Source organism: Podarcis cretensis, assembly GCF_951804945.1.
Source record: "Podarcis cretensis genome assembly, chromosome: 13".
Taxonomy (NCBI): Eukaryota; Metazoa; Chordata; class Lepidosauria; order Squamata; family Lacertidae; genus Podarcis; species Podarcis cretensis.
The window spans coordinates 19188383-19206740 of record NC_137182.1 but is presented as its reverse complement, the minus strand read 5'-3'; the positions used below and the strand labels follow the sequence as shown (position 1 = coordinate 19206740).

The 18358-nt window shown below is 48.7% G+C and overlaps 1 protein-coding gene and 1 long non-coding RNA gene across 11 annotated transcripts in view; one reads left to right on the top strand and one right to left on the bottom strand.

Annotated features, from left to right (window-relative positions):
- PPFIA3 (PTPRF interacting protein alpha 3) overlaps nucleotides 1-14729 on the top strand; it is a 55729-nt gene extending 41000 nt beyond the window's left edge. For 9 of the 10 annotated variants that reach the window (XM_079949282.1, XM_079949289.1, XM_079949290.1 and 6 more), the window contains exons 18-29: nucleotides 155-248; nucleotides 1161-1242; nucleotides 2838-3038; nucleotides 3177-3239; nucleotides 5395-5421; nucleotides 6800-6975; nucleotides 8281-8378; nucleotides 8527-8702; nucleotides 10061-10129; nucleotides 10227-10398; nucleotides 11927-12001; nucleotides 13692-14729. In XM_079949282.1, the coding sequence (XP_079805408.1) occupies nucleotides 155-248; nucleotides 1161-1242; nucleotides 2838-3038; nucleotides 3177-3239; nucleotides 5395-5421; nucleotides 6800-6975; nucleotides 8281-8378; nucleotides 8527-8702; nucleotides 10061-10129; nucleotides 10227-10398; nucleotides 11927-11985 (1217 nt within the window). In that variant the 3' untranslated portion in view covers nucleotides 11986-12001; nucleotides 13692-14729. The remainder of the gene's footprint in view (nucleotides 1-154; nucleotides 249-1160; nucleotides 1243-2837; nucleotides 3039-3176; nucleotides 3240-5394; nucleotides 5422-6799; nucleotides 6976-8280; nucleotides 8379-8526; nucleotides 8703-10060; nucleotides 10130-10226; nucleotides 10399-11926; nucleotides 12002-13691) is intronic. The other variant, XM_079949287.1, reaches the window with a different exon arrangement.
- Nucleotides 14730-14984: 255 nt separating this feature from the next.
- On the bottom strand, nucleotides 14985-18014 carry LOC307201209. The gene is made up of 2 exons (XR_013832650.1): nucleotides 16933-18014; nucleotides 14985-16847 (listed from the first exon to the last, which is right to left on the bottom strand). It is a non-coding gene; the product is annotated as an uncharacterized lncRNA (long non-coding RNA).
- Between the last annotated feature and the right edge of the window lie 344 nt (nucleotides 18015-18358).

Genomic DNA, 18358 nt, shown 5'->3' with positions numbered 1-18358 from the left:
GCACATTCACCTTCGCCACCCCAGCTCTCTCGCATGAGTCACTGGGAATGCCTGAATGCGGCTACTGCCCTCATGATGGAGGAGATTACCAGAGCAGATGGTCTAGGGTCCGCATGCCATTCTCTGTTCGTAACTTGCCCATCTTTCTCCCTAGCTGGGACACCGTCAGACGAGATGTCGCCTGCAGATCCCCTGGGCCTTTCCAAACTGTCGGGACCAGTGGACAAAGACCGTAGGAACAAAAAGAAGTGAGACGTGGGCAGGGGTAACTGGCTGCAGGTGGCAGGGGTAGGGCAAAGGGGTGGGAGATTAGCAGGATGAAGAGCTTCTCAGGACATGGGCTTGCGAGACCTGGTTGCGCTGGTTTGTGGATGAGTCACAAACACGCCACACACATGCCCCCCTCAGCTTCCTGCCTGTGAATTGAGGATGAGTGTAAGTTTTCACTTGGGCTTGTTGTGCTGATGAACAAGGACTGTACAGTCGTACCTCGGAGGTTGAACGGAATCCGTTCCGGAAGTCCGTTCGACTTCCGAAATGTTTGAAAACCAAAGCGCGGCTTCTGATTGACTGCAGGAAGCTCCTGCAGCCATTCGGAAGCTGCGGAAGCCCTGTCGGACATTCAGCTTCCAAAAATCGTTCAAAAACCAGAACACTCACTTCCGGGTTTCGATAGTTCAGGAGCTGATTTGTTCGGGGGCCAAGGCGTTTGAGGTCCAAGTTACGACTACTGTAATGTCGAACTTTTAAAATTCCAAAAGGAACGCTTTGAGCATCCAAGTACATTTGCGTTGATGGCTGGATTTGGGAAAAGGGGAATTTGTAATTAATTATTTTTATTGTTGTTTCATCCATGTTTATCTCTCTCTCTTAAGACCATGGTTTTGAAGCGGCGCACAATAATCTTTCCCCCAAAAAAGATGCTGTAGAGAAAATCCAGTTAAAATTCATAATAGAAGCAGAAAAAGTTCCTTAAAATGCCCAGTAAAATAATTTTAAAAGTCTTTGTCAAGCAACAGAAGTTCAAACAATATGGAACACACAGCTCTGGATACATACAGGCCGTAGGTCTGAGCCATGTGGGACAACCAATGGAGAATATATAATTGGATGTAGACACCCCTTGGATTTTCAGATCTTCTTATTTCTCTTTCTCGCAGGCATGAGCTGTTAGAAGAAGCTTGCCGGCAAGGCCTGCCCTTCGCTGCCTGGGACGGGCCCACTGTTGTCTCGTGGCTGGAGGTAATGAGGAGGGAAGGGAATGCGGGCTGCAGCAAGGAGAATTTAAACTGAACTATGTGGATGGGGCAGAGAAGGCAGATGTTTAATCATGGGACGCAAAGTGAAAAACAGCCCCAGCCCCAGTCCCAGCAGAATCTTTTGGGCACCAGTTAAAGCATGGCTGAAGGCCTTATTCCCATGCTGCATGGCGGCAAACCCTGCTTTGCCACTGAACAGATACACTCCACAAAGAGATATAGCCAAATAACTGCTGGGGGTGGGCACTGGTGGAGGAAGAGGAGTGCGGGAGGAGCAGACAGCCCCCGGCAGCGCGATCCCGGTGGGGTGCCATTGCCTCCCCTGCAGGCAGCGTGCCACGCCCCTGGGATGCGCACCAGCGCCACCCTGTCTGCTCTCTGCCCTGGTGCTGGAGCATAAAGCTCCGCCATTGGGTGGGGGGCAGTTGTCGGGACTGCAGCACATAAGGAAAGTCTGGATGCTCGCCTGCCTCCAGTCCCATTCCTGATTTCCCTCTCTCCTCTCCTCCAGCGCATGGCATTTACGTTTTTAAAAAGATCACTTGCAACTTCCAAGTATTGTACAGGCTGCGACCATTTTGCATGGGGGTTCTGTTCCCAGCCCACATGTGTGTTGGTAGAGCATGTATGAGCACGCTCCATTCTGCCCCGCTCCCGTTCCACCCCACTCCCACTCTTGCATTCTTTTTTTTTATATATAAATATTTATTGAGATTTTTTAGATACAAAATGCAAAAATAATAAACAATATGACATGTATCATAACGTATTTTCAAAGCTTCTTTGGACTTCCTCACATCTCCTTTACCCTGCATTATTTATATTAAAAATATCAGCAAATTATTACCTTGTTTCATACCTTATTTTGTACTTTCCAAATATTATACTTCTAAATTTAAGATAATTTTTATCATTTACTCATACCTTAAATTTAAACATATTATTGCCTTAAATTTCGACCTTTCCTTACTTATAACTTAATTTTCTATTTTACAAAATCTATTTGCTGGAGCTGAGATTTTCTAAATCGTGCAAATACTTAACATTCATACAACTTATATTGTTTTTGTAAATAGTCCTTAAACTTCTTCCAGTCCTCTTCCGTTGTTTCTTCTCCCAAGTCTCGGATTCTGCCAGTCATTCCACTCTTGCATTCTTTTGGGTCCAAAATCAATGCGGCGATGGCGCATCAATTGGACACGCCCAAAATGGTTGCTGCCTGTATTTTTTAGTAGGGCCAAACTGGGTGTACTCTTTACACGATTAGCAATTTTAGAGCAAGCAGTTGGTGTGTTGAGCACAATTCAGACTGAGCCCCTGGTAGGGTCAAAATAGGTGAGTTTAGCCAGGACTCCCGCACCTGCCATTTTAATGATTATGATGATGCCATTGCTAGTTTTGGTGCTTAGTAGGTCAGTTATTTTCTTAACTTTGTTTCTTAAAGGCAGACCTTTGCTAGAAGGGGAGCTGTGGGGATCTCAAACAGAACAAAAGAAGAGAGATTTTAGGGGTTCTGCTTTCCCCAGAGCTGCATGGCCTCTCCTTAACTACCTTTCCCCTCCCGTTTGCTCTCGACAGCTGTGGGTCGGCATGCCAGCCTGGTACGTGGCCGCCTGCCGCGCCAACGTGAAGAGCGGCGCCATTATGGCCAACCTGTCGGACACAGAAATCCAGCGGGAAATTGGCATCAGCAACCCGTTGCACCGGCTCAAGCTGCGACTGGCCATTCAGGAGATGGTGTCGCTGACCAGCCCCTCGGCCCCCGCCACTTCCCGCACGGTGAGTGAGGGCCTGCTTCTTCCGTCGCCCCTTCTGTCGGAGGAGCCGAGACCAGTGAAGTTGGAACGGTTTTGTTTCATTAAATAATAATAATAATACTGATAGCCATCTCCTTTCTTTTGCTGCTGCTCTTGCTAGTCTACTGGGAACGTGTGGATGACGCATGAAGAGATGGAATCTCTCACCGCCACAACAAAGCCAGTAAGTGGCGCAGCTGTGCGCATGCTGCCCTCGTGCCCACTTGTTTCCTTGTTCCAGGATCTTACCTTGCTGTTCCTGAGTAGCGGGCAAGACTAGCAGTGGCCTTCTTCCTCTGCACTGACCTTAGCCACCAAAACTACTTCCTCTTCTTCTCTTTCCTGCAGTTGCCTCTCCTTCCTCCTCCTTCCAGAGGCGGCGTTTAGGGCATTGTGGTGGCACTGGGTATGAAGCTGAGGCGGGCACCTTCTCAAAGCCCGATAAATGCTTGCCCGGCTTTGGGAAGAAGATGGCGTGAAGGCTCTGACAGGACCCTAGAGCCCTTCTACCTCCTTCCCAAAGCCAAGAAAGTGTACCAGGCTTCAGGAAGGAGCAATGAGGGCTCTAGGACCCTGCCAGAGCCTTGCGCCTCCCCCCCCCCCAAAAAAAAAGCCTGGAACATGTTTACCAGGCTTAAGCCAGTGCCGCGAGGGCTGTGGGGAGGGCATCCAATGTTGGCCTTGTACAGGGTGGCATATTACCAAGGTCTTCCCATGCAGCTTCCTCTGCTGCCTGCTGCCTTTGGGGTCATCTCGCTCCAAGGAACTCTGTGGACTTTTCCTCTGAGTGGGGCATTGTAAGCAAGGCAGCCTTGGGAGAACGCCTGCGCCGCTGCCACGTTTGCGGCAGCAAAGACTGTTGAAAAGCTTCAGAGCGATAAACTTTTGAGCAGGCGCTCCCCAAGGCCACCTTGCCCACACATGCCTCGCTCTGAGGAAGGCCCCTTCCTCATGTTAAGACGCAGCTGAGTGACACGGACGGCACATTAGCAGCCTGGCAGCTCATTTGCTGTAGTGGATGGGTGGTGGCAACACTCTAGGAGTCCCAAGGAGAGCAGCTGCAGAGCTGGAGGTGGTGGCTGCTTTGCCAGTGGTGTTGGTGGTCAGCTGGCTGGCCGGCCAGCAAAAAGGTGGTGAGCAGCTAGGCAGGCAGTAGAAGCAGACAGGTTAGGTGAGGGGGACCAGGGAGAAGAGTCAGTGGAAGAAGATTGGAAAAAAATTTAAAGTATATCTTCAAAAATATTGTAAAATTAAGGACTGTTAGAAAGATGTTGGAAAAAGAAAATTAGGTGGTTTTGGTTGAAATGACATAAAGGACTAAGTAAAGACGAGTTGATGAAATTGACGAAAAGAGAGGATGTTAAATTGTAATATATTATGTTAAACTACTTAAATGAAAATACGGTTGGAAGGACTTGCTGAAATAACGATTTGAATTAGAATACAAAATTGGGAGGTGAGAGGAAGTCAAGGAAATAAGTAAAGGAAGAAAGTTATGTAAAGGTTTAATCAGTTCTTTTTACTTTTTAAGTGGATGTGTTTTTCCCTTTTTGGTGTTGTTGTTTCTTGTTGTATTTTGTATTTTTCTTTTTTTTGTTTGTTTGTTGTTCTTAAATTTTGAATAAATATAACAAAAAAAAACAGACAGGTTAGGTGAGGGCACCAATCTGCTGCCTTTTCCACCTGCCGCCTGAGGCAAGAGGCTCACCTCAACTAATGCCCTGTGTGTGCATATGATGGCGCTTGTATGCACCTGGGAGGTCAGAAGATGGCGCTTGCCTATTTCTCTGGGGACTTGCTGGGTCCTTCTTGCAAGCGGACGCTATTTATCCCTTTCTCTCCTTCTGTTGTTTTTGCAAAGGTGGGCTCTGTGCTTCCTTCATGCATGTAGAGGCAGGTGAAGGGTGCTTGACGATGGCACTCTAGCTTATTTCTGGTACAAATCCAGCGGGTGGACAGATCAGAAAAGTCCATAGTCATTTCATGTTGCAGGATGCCACTTTTAATGCTTGGGTGTGCTTTTTAAATAAAGGCAGCTTGCAGGTCAAAGGTTAGCGCACCATGTGCTAGGTTTCTGCTTGTAGGGAGATGGTGGCGTGTCTGTGTGTTGCGAACAAACAGAATGATCCCAAAATATGATCCAAGCTGTATTTTAAGTGATGTAACCTATTCTGCCAAATGAAGACTCTGCATGTGCAGAGTAGGCTTGATCTGAGATCAAGTGAGAAATTCTTAACTCTGAGCTGTCAGTGGTCACATGTGCAAGCAAACTGTGTTTAACCCTGCCTTAACAATTCCTTTCTGCTTTCCTTCCTGCTTTCCATTTAACCTCTATCCAGGAGACAAAAGAAATCAGCTGGGAGCAGGTATGAGAGGGATCTGCACAATAGCCCTCTCTGTCCTTGCATGCCTACTTGTCTGTGGAAGAGGAGGGGGTGCGGGTTGTTTTTTGTTGTTATTGGAGAGCATAGGGCTGGGGGAATCTGCAATACTTCAAGAGAATGGGTGGTTCTCCCATTGTGTAGATTCTTCTGTTTCAGTCTGTAGCAGAACCAACAGTTCCATTGAATTCAATGGCCGTCTCCCCTTAAACCAAAAGGGCTTCCCATTGTATAACACATTTAAGGATGTTCTGTGCGATGTTTTGTTTGAACAATATTATTAGCACAGGTGCCCTGTGTTCCATGTCTATTTAATCCGGGATGGCTGCGTTTTGGGACAGAGAAAGAGCATTACAGATCTGTTTGCAGCCTTTCCTTTCTTTTGTCCCTCTCATTGTATTGCAAGTATCTGCCTGCTCTTTCTATGCTTTCTGGAAGAGGCCATCTGTGATGAGATGGCGCGAGAGCTGCTTCACACACCACCAGGGATGGGGGGAAAGGTGGGGGAATCCAGGACACATAATACTCTGCTTTGGGGAATGGGTGAAAGGGGAATTTGCCCATCTGCCCTGGGCTGAGATGCGCAAGTTCCAACAGTGCCCAGAACCCACGCCATCTTGTCGCAAGAAAGAGGGGCATGTTCCGCTCTCCGGGAATCACACTGGAATTTAGGGAAAGCACTAATGTCTGTTGCTCAGGGATCTGCTACCTTCGTTGCACTGTAACGTCCACTAAGTCTATAAGCTGAAAAAGAAAGGGGATCAGAGAACCAATGGATTTGAAGAGCAAGTGAGAAGAAATTTTAGTTTCCCCATTTCTAGAGTGGAGAGAGGAGGGCCTGATGGGCTTTTTGCTGCTTTCCTACCCACCCACCTCCCCGAAAGTTTGCACTTTTAAAATTCCTGGTTCCATTTTGTCCTGAAATGGGAAAACTAATGCTAAGGACATGCGCAGCAACTTTGCTGAAGCTGGGCAGGTCTAGGTCCAGTATAGTATCTGGCTTGGGAGACTCCCTAAGGGACATTATTAACAGCAACAGCAATAATAATAATAATAATAATAATAATAATAATAATAATAATAATAATATACCACCCTTCACCCAAAGATCTCAGCTTATTGGTTCCATGAAAGAAAGTCAGGTTATAAATGCAGTAACTAAATAAATACAATACAGTAGATGCACAGAATTCAGAAGGAAGGGTTGTCCTGAGAGAGGTGAGGGGGATTGGGGAAAGGTTTGTAACTGTGTTAATTAAACAAGCATCGCTAATTGCTCAAAACCCAGAACATACATAGTGTGTTTGTGTGTGCGCACCTCCCTCTCACTCACACGGTCTTCCTCCCTTCTCTGTTTCCAAAGATCCTGGCATACGGTGACATGAACCACGAGTGGGTGGGGAACGACTGGCTGCCCAGCCTGGGCTTGCCCCAGTACCGCAGCTATTTCATGGAGTCGCTTGTCGATGCTCGGATGCTGGACCACCTCAACAAGAAGGAACTGCGGGGCCAGCTCAAGATGGTGGACAGCTTCCACAGGTGAAGAAGGGGAACCCAAGGGCTTGATTGAACCTTCTTGTGCTGGTCCCAAGGGTTAACCATGCAGCGAGGTCTGAATCCAGTCCGAGGTTGGGGGTGCGGTATGGAGGCTGTCCGTCAAAGCTGAAGCTGGGTCCAAGGCAGGGAGTCGGGTGAGGTCAGGAACTCTGGCAGGAGAGCAGGACAGGGTGCAGGCAGGAACAGGCTGCCAACAATGTTGCTCCCACAACCTGGGACTGGGGCTGGCTGGCTTTTATCTGCCCCGAGGCATAGGGCAGCCCCGGTCCACAGGTGACTCGCCTCTCCTGGCCTGGAGGCGAGCACTCCTCCTGCGGGAACTTAGTTCCCTCCGCCTCTCTGCCCTGAGCCTCTGCAACCTCAGCTTCCCCTGACGGGGCTGAGACTGGAGCACCTGCAGGCAGTGGGTCCTCCATCCCCTCAGGAGCCAGAGCAGACTCAGCTGGTGCCTGCACCTGAGGATCCAGCACAGGTGAGGACCCTTCAGGCTGAAGCCCCAGCCCCGGCTCAGCTGGTTCTGGAGGCGGGGACTCCTGTGCAGGCTGGGATTCCTCAAGTTCAGCCTTCAAGTCCGAATCCCAGGCCATCACACTTCTGCAGATAAGATGTGTGCATCCACATTGAAAAGGTAGTTTTACAGAGCAGTCCTGCACCTGTTTGCTCAGGAGCGAGGGCCTACTCCTGTACGAAAGAGCAGCCATTGTTGCGAATAAAGCTTCCTGTAATGGCTCCACACACCCGCTGCAGGGGATTCTGGGAAGGGCGAGGGTGCTGAGAATAGCGATAAACAAGCACCAAAGTGCCCACCTCCCAAATCGTTTTCTGTCTTCTGCGTTAAAACCTAAAGCTTGGAAGCTTTCAGTGGGGTTCTCTGAGCAGTTGACAAGAAGCTAAATTTGAACCAAGAATTTGCCCACTCATAGTCCAGATCTGGAATCGGCATGTGGCACCCACGGGTGGCTAACAAGGCCCCAGCTGATGCCTGTGGCACTTCAGCACCCCAAACAGTACTGGTCAGCCAGGTGTGGGAGCTGCCATTTCCATTTCCCACAATTCCCTAGAGCAAGGATGTGTCAGGGGCATTGTGGGAAATTTAAATGGGGACTCCCTGTTCCGTTGTACACAGTACTGAACAGAATGTTGCTGCCGCTGCCACCAGATGAACCCACCATCACCCACCAACACAGGAAAGAGTCCAGTAAAGGGGCCCCCTCGAACCCAGAGCTAGCCCTGTCTTAGCCACTCCACTTATATCTCAGGTGTAACCTCCGCTTCTGTCTGTCTCAGGGTGAGCCTCCATTATGGGATCATGTGCCTGAAGCGGCTGAACTATGACCGGAAGGAACTGGAGAGGAGACGGGAAGAGAGCCAGAACCAAATCAAAGGTAGGTGTGCAGCAGGAAGCCAAGGCCCGGGGTCATCCTCAGGCGGTGTCTACAAATAGTGTAAATTGGGACAGCGACAAACGGATTGTGGGGTGTGCGGGACTGAGCTTGCTGCTAAGGCTGCCTCCTCTTGCCCACCCCCTTCCAGATGTGATGGTGTGGTCCAACGAGCGTGTGATGTGCTGGGTGCAAATGATTGGGCTGAAGGAGTTCGCCAACAACCTGATCGAAAGCGGGGTGCACGGGGCCCTCCTGGCCCTGGATGACACCTTTGATTGCAACGATTTGGCCCTGCTGCTGCAGATCCCTACCCAGAACACACAGGTGAGGAGCAGGCCTGGGAAGGCCGGATGAGGGAAGGGGAGGACTGAGGGGGAGCCTGAGGGATGAGGCAAAATTAAGGGTGCCTCGTGCAGGGGTAAATCCTGGAGCCTTGGCTCTACCTGGCCTTGGACCTCTCTTAGGTGCCTTCAGTGTGGCAAGTGGGTTCCCCTGACTTAAGAGGGACACACACACACACACACACACACACGGTCCCTCATCATCAGTCTCTGTGGCAGATATGGGGAACACCAGTCCCAAAGGATCTACATTGGCTCCCAATACGTTTCCGAGCACAATTCAAAGTCTCGGAAAGAGTGGGAGGGAAGTAAAAGTAAAGATATATCGGGATTAAACAACCTGGAGGAATTTGGATATGTTAGGATATAGTTCCGTTCCACCTTAAAAGGATCAGGCATAACTATTGTGTGTCACATGCCTGTTTACTTCCAGCACAGTCTGCTGGGAACTTCCGTTTATATATTGCTTTTGCTATGTTCCTGTTTGCTGGACACGAAGGGAAGCAGATATGTTTTTCATTTGTTCCTGAACTATGCTGAATAAACGCCTGTATATAATGCTTACACATGTCTCTGTCCGTCACTTCCGTTGTGAGAAGTTATTCACACTGCTGATAAGAGCGTGCTGAGTCTCTAAACGTATCTGAGGCTTGTGTCGCTGATTGATGCTGTACCGGATATCGCCCGGCTGCCAGCCAGTGGCTAGAGCCAGCTGGGGGCCTGCCGAATGCCCCCGTCTCCCCGGCAGTATCCCAACAGCCATTATTATTATATGTCCATGTTTTACATTTATGTTTTTTTATGCTTAAATGTAACAGAGTACGTACTGATGGCAAGATATAACAGAAAAGCAAATAGAAAACATTATATATTAAAAAATACAAAGTCTTGTGGCTGACCTTTAAAGCCCTAAACTGCCTCGGCCCAGTATACCTGAAGGAGTGTCTCCATCCCCATTGTCCAGCCGGGGTGGCCTTCTGGCAGTTCCCTCCCTGCGAGAAATGAAGTTTCAGGGAACCAGGCAGAGGGTCTTCTGGGTAGTGGCACACGCCCTGTTCTTCTTCTTCTGTTGCTGAACTACAACTCCCATAACCTCTGGTCTATTGGCCGTGCTTGCTAGGGCTGATGGAATTGGAGTTCAGCAACACCTGGAGGGTAAAAGCTTCCCCACCCCTTCTCTATGGGACCATAATGCCCTGGCTGACTAGATCCCCAGACTCTGTTTCTCCCCTCCTTGATGCTTTGGGAGCAGAGAAGGGCCAAAGGAGACCAGTACCTTGTGGAGCAGTTGCAAGGGGTCAAGCCTAAAAGGACTTCTTTCTTTTTTCTCTCTCAATTTAGGCTCGGCAGATGTTGGAAAAGGAATTTGGGAACCTCATCACTATGGGAACCGACCGGCGGCTGGATGAGGTGAGCATCTCCTCCTTCCAGAGCCTCTGGCTTGGTGACGTATTCCAACCTTTATTCTGTGCGCCCACCTATGCATTCTTCTTTCTCTGCTTCACAGGACAGTGCCAAGACCTTCAGTCGTTCCCCATCTTGGCGGAAGATGTTCCGGGAGAAAGATCTCCGCGGTGTCAGCCCCGACTCGGCCGAGATGCTGCCGGCCAATTTCCGCACAGCCTCCGTGGCCTCCATTACCTCACCCGGGGTGCAGCTTCGTAAGATGCAGCCAGAGGGTACATGTGGAGAAACCCTCTTCCCCAGCGCAGGGGCCTTGTATGGGGAGAGCTGGGTTATGAGCCATAGCGCAAAACGGCAGAAGCAGGCCTTGTGCTTCTTTCCCCGCTATTTATTTATTTGCATATTAAAATGCCTGCGCTGTCTTTCAGTATAAATCTCCTCAGGTTTACACGATATAAATAAAACGAACATTAGAAAAACAGTGACAAAATTAAGCACTCGCTGGTGTCAGCAATGTCCGTTCCACCCCCCCACCCCCCCTCTGCATTTTCAGGCTGCCAGAAGGCGAGAAGAATGCTTGTGAACATGTGTAAAATGATTCACTCACTACTAAACTGTTATCCCTGTACCTGCTAATCCTTGCTCCATAACCCCAACTTGCAAAGCTGGCTGGTGCATTTAGCACGTTACAGTTGTAACCACTGGACTGAGCACCAACTAAGTTGGCCCATTCTTCTTCTTTTTTGCAATGAAATTTTTATTTCAATAGAACTTTTAACAGTGACTGGATACAAGTCTAGTTATATAATCTCCACACAAAAATTGCCCTGAGTTTTTAGTGTCATTTCAAGCATATTCTCAAGACATTAGTGGTTAATATAGCCTCTCTGCAGACAAATTTGAGTAGTTGGTGGGAGAGAATTGTTATCTCCTTCCCTTACATATGAAAAGAAAGGAGACCAGGTTTCAACAACAGGTTTCAACAAAAGGTTTGCAACACCTTTTGCTACCCTTCCAAGCCTAGTTAGCTGCTCTAAGATAGCCACATCCCAATTGTTGACAGTCCATTCTTCATTTCCACTGGAATGGCAGAGACTTTGATTTGACGTTGATTTTAACGGGACCAAAGTGTGAAACAGGAGGCTGCATTGGAGTCACCAAGGTCACTGGTGCTCGTAGGGTTGCCATGTGTCCTCTTTTTCCAGGACGCGTCCTCTTTCTCAGGGGTAAAATTTCCGTCCAGGTGGATTTGTTAAATTTGCCAAAATGTCTCTGGCTATACTTTCTGGATGAGACATAGACATAACTGGTGGCTGAAGACTTGCTTTCTTCTTCTCTTCTCCTGCCTCCCTCAGCAATATATCACAGCTTCTATAGCCTACACAGAGTGGGGCAGGCATGGCAACCTTTGGCCCTCCAGATGTTTTGGACAACAATACCCATCATCCCTGACCACTGGTCCTGTTAGCTAGGGATCATGGGAATTGTAGGCCAAAAGGTTGCCTATGCCTGGAGTAGGGGTATTTGGAATTTGTGTTTATCATAGCACCCTCTTTTTTGCTCTTCAGAATATGGCGAACCTACATGTGGGAAACCTGTTGGAGGGTGTACTTTTCAGCGGTGCAGGGTGGGGTGGTAGGAGAAGAGATGGGCGGGGATAGTTTCCTGTGCCAAAACACCCAGGTACTGTACATGTGGCCAGCCAGTGAGTGATCTTTGAAAGCTCAGGAGCGTGAGGGCCGTTTTATTTGATCTCTTTTGCTTTTTGTTTCCTTCATCTCCCCACCCTGGTCCTTTTCACAGGGAACTCATTAGGTAGCCAACGGGCAGACAGTATGTCAGTGCGAACGTACTCCTGTTAACGCCAAGATGACTAAGGTCAGTATGTGCTATTGCTCTTTGACACTGACTACATACCTGCAGGGTACTGTGAAAGCAACATGTGCCGAACCAGAGTCTTGTGCTCTAGAGCTAATGTAGTGTAGCACTTAGCGCATGGGTAGGCAAACTATGTCCCAGGGGCTGGATCTGGCCCAATCGCCTTCTAAATCCGGCCTGCAGACGGTCCGGGAATCAGCATGTTTTTACATGAGTAGAATGTGTCCTTTTATTTAAAATGCATCTCTGGGTTATTTGTGGGGGATAGGAATTCATTCATTTTTTCCCCTTCAAAATATAGTCCGGCCCCCCACAAGGTCTGAGGGACAGTGGACCGGCCCCCTGCTGAAAAGGTTTGCTGACCCCTGACTTAGCGTATCCGATGTAGACCAGGGAGACCTGGATTCAAGTCTCTCCTCAGTCCCAGAGCACCCAGAGCCGCCTTGGGCAAGCCTAACCTGCCTTGGAGGCTTGTTGTGAGAATAAAGGGGGTGGAGGACAAGTCCATACAGTGGTGCCTCGGTTTAAGAACTTAATTCATTCTTGAGAACTGTTCTTAACCTGAAACACCACTTTAGCTAATGGGGCCTCCCGCCGCCGCCCCGCCACTGCTGCGTGATTTCTGTTCTCATCCTGAAGCAAAGTTCTTAACCCGAGGTACTATTTCTGGGTTAGCAGAGTCTGTAACCTGAAGCGTCTGTAACCTGAAGCGTATGTAACCCGAGGAGATTCTAACTAAACATCTGGAAGAACTTTCTGACAGCAAGAGCTGATAAATAGTAGAACATACTGCTTTGGGAGGAGGTGGACTCTCCTCCCTTGGAGGTTTTTAAGCAGAGGTTGGTGGCCATCTGTCAGGGATGCTTTAGTTGAGATTCCTGCACTGCTGAGGGTTGGGCTAGATGACTCTTCCAACTGTACAGTTCTACAATTCTGTGATTCTGTGGTGCCACAAGTCCTTTGGAAGAGTGCTAAAAGCAAATCTGATAAAGTAACAAAACACCCCTCTTCCAGAATTGTCTCCAGAGTCCATTTCGCAGCTGCTGGGACAATGTTAAAGGAGAGGAACAGGCTGGCAATGGCAATAATAATAATAATAATAATAATAATAATAATAATAATTTATTATTTGTACCCCGCCCATCTGGCTAGGTTTCCCCAGCCACTGTGGGCGGCTTCCAACAAGGATTAAAAATACATCAAAATGTCACACATTAAAAACTTCCCTGAACAGGACTGCCTTCCTATAGTTGTTTATTTCCTTGACATCTGATGGGAGGGCGTTCCACAGGGCGGGCGCCACTACCAAGAAGGCCCTCTGCCTGGTTCCCTGTAGCTTTGCTTCTCGCAGTGAGGGAACTGCCGAAAGCCCTTGGCACTGGACCTCAGCGTCCAGGCAGAACGATGGGGGTGGAGACACTCCTTCCTATACTGGGCCAAGGCCATTTAGGGCTTTAAAGGTCAACACCAACACTTTGAATTGTGCTCAGAGTCAGCGAGGGTGAAGTAGCGTCGGGAGTGTGTTGGTGGGGGGCCGGATCGAGAGGGCGGGCCGGTTGGCTTAGGCCTGCAGGCTAGGGGTTCCCCGTGGCTACTTCAGGAAAAGGAAACTTGCCGTTTTTGTTTCTGTAGCACGGATGCCCATTTGCTCTGCCCCCGAGGCAATAACGCCGCTTCTCCTTCCGCGCAGATGCCACCCCCGAGTGCATCTGGCCACCACCACGCCTTGGACAGGAGGACTCCCCGCCACCGCTGCCCCTTCCTCATCATGTGCGCCAATCCAGACTGCGAGGAGCCGCTGCTGTTGTAAAGAAGGAGAAAACGGGACCATGCGGGGAGGCTGGAGAGAGGGGAGGAGAGGGAACGAACGAGCTCCCCCCATCCCACCCCTCCCTCCTAGCAGCAGTGGCTTGTGCTCTCTGGCAAACCCTCGAAGGACTCAAGCTGAGGAGGGGGCCCGTCCCCAAATCTGCAGGGGCTGCAGGCCTCTGCCTCTGGTGTCTATTTATTGTTGTTGTCGTTCCAGGCAGGGGCATAAGAATGTGAAAGAAAATATACGCCCAGCCCTGCCCACCCCACTCCTCCACGGCAGCCTGAGCTTCTCCCTGTCCTGATTCCCAGTAGATGCAGGGGCATCTTGTATCGCCCTCCTGTTGCCACGGATCGGACTGACCAGCCCACCTGCCCTCCTTTCCCTGCCCTCCTAAGGGTGCTAAACGTCCATTGGCACTTTTTTTTTTACTTTTGGGTTTTTTTCTGCCTTGCTGCTACAAAGGTGTACCTGGTTCCAGCTCGCAGCTGCCGGAACGAGGTTGCTGCTCATGTTAACTCTCCTGCCCCTCTTCTCAACAAGAGCGAGGAGAACAGGGTGGAGGGTGGGTGGGTGGGTGGTGGCGCAGGTACAAGGGGGGCCTGATTTCCCTCCCTCCGCTCCAGACTCTCGACTCACGGTGGGAAATGTGAAGAGAAGCGCTGGCGGATAAAGAGCCAGGGCCCACCCGCAGCAGCTACTTGAATCGCAGAGCTCTGAGCTGGGGACGCTTGTATACTTTGCCGCTGCCTTTCCCCAGAAGCGGCTGCATCTTGGCCCAGGCGAATCCCCTTTTAAAAACAGCTTCCCTCTTTTTCTCGCCCGGCCACCAAGATGCAGCTCCCTTTCCCTCTAAGAGGAAGGGCCTGGGATTTTGATGTGAGATGGAGAGGGCGGTGGGACAGCCCCCCCCCCAAACCTATCCACACTATAATCCCGGCTCAGTGGTAGGACAAAACTGTATCCTGGCCAACGGTGGGCTCTTTTCTTTCTTTCTCTTAAGAGGAGCAGGGAGTCAGGATTTCAGGTTTGAGATGCTCAAACCGCAAGAGGGAGATCTCAGCCTGGGGTGGGCAATTGAACTCTGGACTTTTACAATATGGCACACAGACCCCCCCACCCCTCCCTCCAAGACTACTGTAATATAAGAGTTGTATTTTCTGTGTATATCTGTGCTGTGGAATCTTGTGTAAATTGAATTTCTTTTTCGACCGCCGTTACAAGTTCTCTGTTAATTTAATAATGTGTCCTTCTCTCCCCCCCCACCCCCTCCCCCCTGCACGCCCATAATTTTCATTTGATGTTTATATTTTCTGCCTTTTTTGTTTTTGTTTTGTTTTGTTTTTTCCTGGGGAGGGTGTGCGGGGGTGAGGGGCAAACCAAAGGGGGTTGTTTTGCATGAAAGTGGGGAGGGTGGGGGAGAGGAAGAAAAAAAAATACAACCTTGACAAAAAAATAATTAAAAAATAATTCTTATCAGGGAGATTGTGAGGGGCAAACAGGAAGCGGAGGTGGTGCAGAAGAGATCTCCTGCTCACCTCAACTCCAGTTTACCTCAAGGTGAGGGGGAGAGGATGGCGGGGCCGCAGTGGAGCGAGTGATAGGAAATGTTTAAAAAAAGAAAAAGAAAAAAAGTTTGAAAAGATTTTCTAGGATCTCCAGATTTTTGTTTAATTCGACAGCAAGCACTCTCTTCTGAACAACAAGGAACACTGCCTGAAGGATCTCTCTCTCTTACTGGGCAACACCCCCAAAATGTCGTTCTCTGTCACAGTCTTTATAAACCCCCAAATCTTCTATATTCTAGCGAGACCAGCCAAAGTCTGAGGGAAATCACTACAATGCCGAGGCTGCGATTCGAACCCTACTTGCCTGAGAATCAGACCTGTTGAATTCAGGGCAGCCCTAACTATTTGTCTACTCAGAAGTAAGTCCTGGTAGCAACCACATTTGGGGCCCCTGCAATGCCACCAAGGTCGCGCCAGCGTTGTGATTTTTAACAGTGCGATCCTGACATTGGTTTATTAATATTACCCTCGTTTGGGGGTGTCCCGAATCCTGGCTACAATTTGCATTTGGTTGCCTAATGAACTTTGATTGGTATCCTACCTCCAGCTACCATAACTGAACCACAGGATTGCATTATAACAAAAAAGAACCTGAGATGGGGTTTTGTGGCCAGGAGTTTGGTTCAGTTCTCAGTGGCTCCCATTGGAGTCTATAGGAACGGGTTCCATTTTAGGATACAGCTGAGGGTGCAAACAACAACAACAACACCCAGGAAACTGGGTTGGACTTTTCCTCGCTGTGTTCCTGAACAAACACCTTTATTTCCTCCCCTTTTAATGAACAGCTGCTTTTCCTTTCCTATTTGGGTTTAAACAAAAATAAAATTGTGCCCTTGGAAACCGCATCACCACAGGAGCAGAAAATAGCCTCCACTGCCAAGGTACACAGATATGCTGTGCAAAAATTAAAAAAAAATCCGCCCCAGGCTTTTTGCACCTTAAAGGCCCCTCCCTTTGCAACCACTCCTCTGTCCATAAGGAAGTTGAGTGTTTTGCCAGGTTTTCTATAAAGAGAAGTTACTGGGGTTGGGTTGTGTCTGCCCAATCCATAGCAAGTCTTCTGGGTCCATGTAGCATCAAGGATGTGTGGTCTGCTTAGTTAGGGGGCATTTGCAGGATAATTGGGGCAACAACACATTGCAGCGTGTCTCCATCCCCCTGCCAGGGCCTTGCACGGATCCAAGATCCTATGGAGAACAAACAAGGGAAGGAGGGAGAGGGAGGTGACTTGAAGCCAAAATCAGCCCAGTTTTTGAGACTTGCTCCTTCTGGGGAAACATCAGCACCTGGGCACCTATTTGAACTGACACAAGTCACAAAGGCGAATGAGCTCACATCCCACAGAACCTAAATTAAATTATCGAGAGGAAGGTGTGTTCACATTCGCCTCTTCAAACAGCGGTAGTTTACTCCTGTGTTGACTTCAGCGGTAAAGTACCTCACTTCTGTACTATTCACACTAAGGGGACTAAACTACGGCTCATCCACACTTATCTTTCCCCTACGGTTCCTAGGCATCCCAGCCCACTTTTTAAAGCTCTTTGTCCGAGCACTTCCCCCCCAAACCCCGACACTTTCCCCACAAAACCCCCCTCTCCTCACCTCTGAATTGGAACAAATGGCAATTTGGGTTCCCCATGGATTTCGGTTTGCTCTGATTCAGTGGTATAGAGCGAGTGGCCACAGGGAAAGCGCCACGGCCAAATAAATACTTAAATAAATAAAAGTGCTCAGGCACAACTCTTTCAAGGGCAAACCCGTGCCTAGAAAGGCAACACAAGAGGAAGTCCGGATGAGCCCCCTGTCTGCTTTGCCCCCACCACATGAAGGAGAAAAGTGGAGGTTCTTCCATATTCTCCTGCCTCGCTTTAGTGAAGAATTTGTCTGCCTTTAGAAAGAGACATTCAATTTGGCAATTTTTGTCGGTGGTGGGACAGGGATGGTGCTGTTATTCCTGAATTCTTTGCCCTGCCTCTTTCAAATCTTGCAGCAGTCCATTTATTATCGAACTCCTGGTTAAGAGTGAGCCAGAGAGACAGCAATTAGGATCGCACCCAGCAACTGACCCACCAGGAAAATACCAATGTGAAGATGTTCTGTGTATCTCCAGTTTAAAAGGCTGGCCATTTTTTTATCATCTGAATTTTTTTGGAGGGGGGCAGTGCAGAGACATTGGACTTAAGCCATTAAAAGAGGGAAGGGGGAGCTAGCAGAGGAAAGAAAGTATTTTGAGAACGTGTTAAATGTCCCAGTCAGCAAAGCACTGCCTACGATTGCCTTTGATGTGTGAATGAGAATATTGAGATTTTAACAAGGATACAGCATTGTATGTCTGGAACTCAGTGCTTTTTTTCTTAAAAAAATGTTTAGGGGTATACTCTCACTTTCCTACTTATACTGATATACTGCCCCTCAGTGAGGCCAATCTTAGATTCACAAAATGTTTAGGGGTATGCATACCCAGGAAAAAAGCACTGCTGGAACTACAGTAATATCTGGTGAAGAACTTAATTCGTTCTGGAGGTTTGTTCTTAACCTGAAACTTCTTAACCTGAGGTACCACTTTAGCTAATGGGGCCTCCCACTGCTGCTGCGTGATTTCTGTTCTAATCCTGAGGTAAAGTTCTTAACCCGAGGTACAGTGGTACCTTGAGTTACATACACTTCAGGTTACATACGCTTCAGGTTACAGACTCCGCTAACCCAGAAATAGTACCTCAGGTTAAGAACTTTGCTTCAGGATGAGAACAGAAATCGTGCTCTGGTGGCACAGTGGCAGCAGGAGGCCCCATTAGCTAAAGTGATGCTTCAGGTTAAGAACAGTTTCAGGTTAAGAACGGACCTCTGAAATGAATTAAGTACTTAACCCAAGGTACCACTGTACTACTCCCAGGTTAGCAGAGTCTGTAACCTGAAGCGTTTGTAACCTGAGGTACCACTGTACAACTGCACCATTCCATTTAAGGCACTTTTATACCA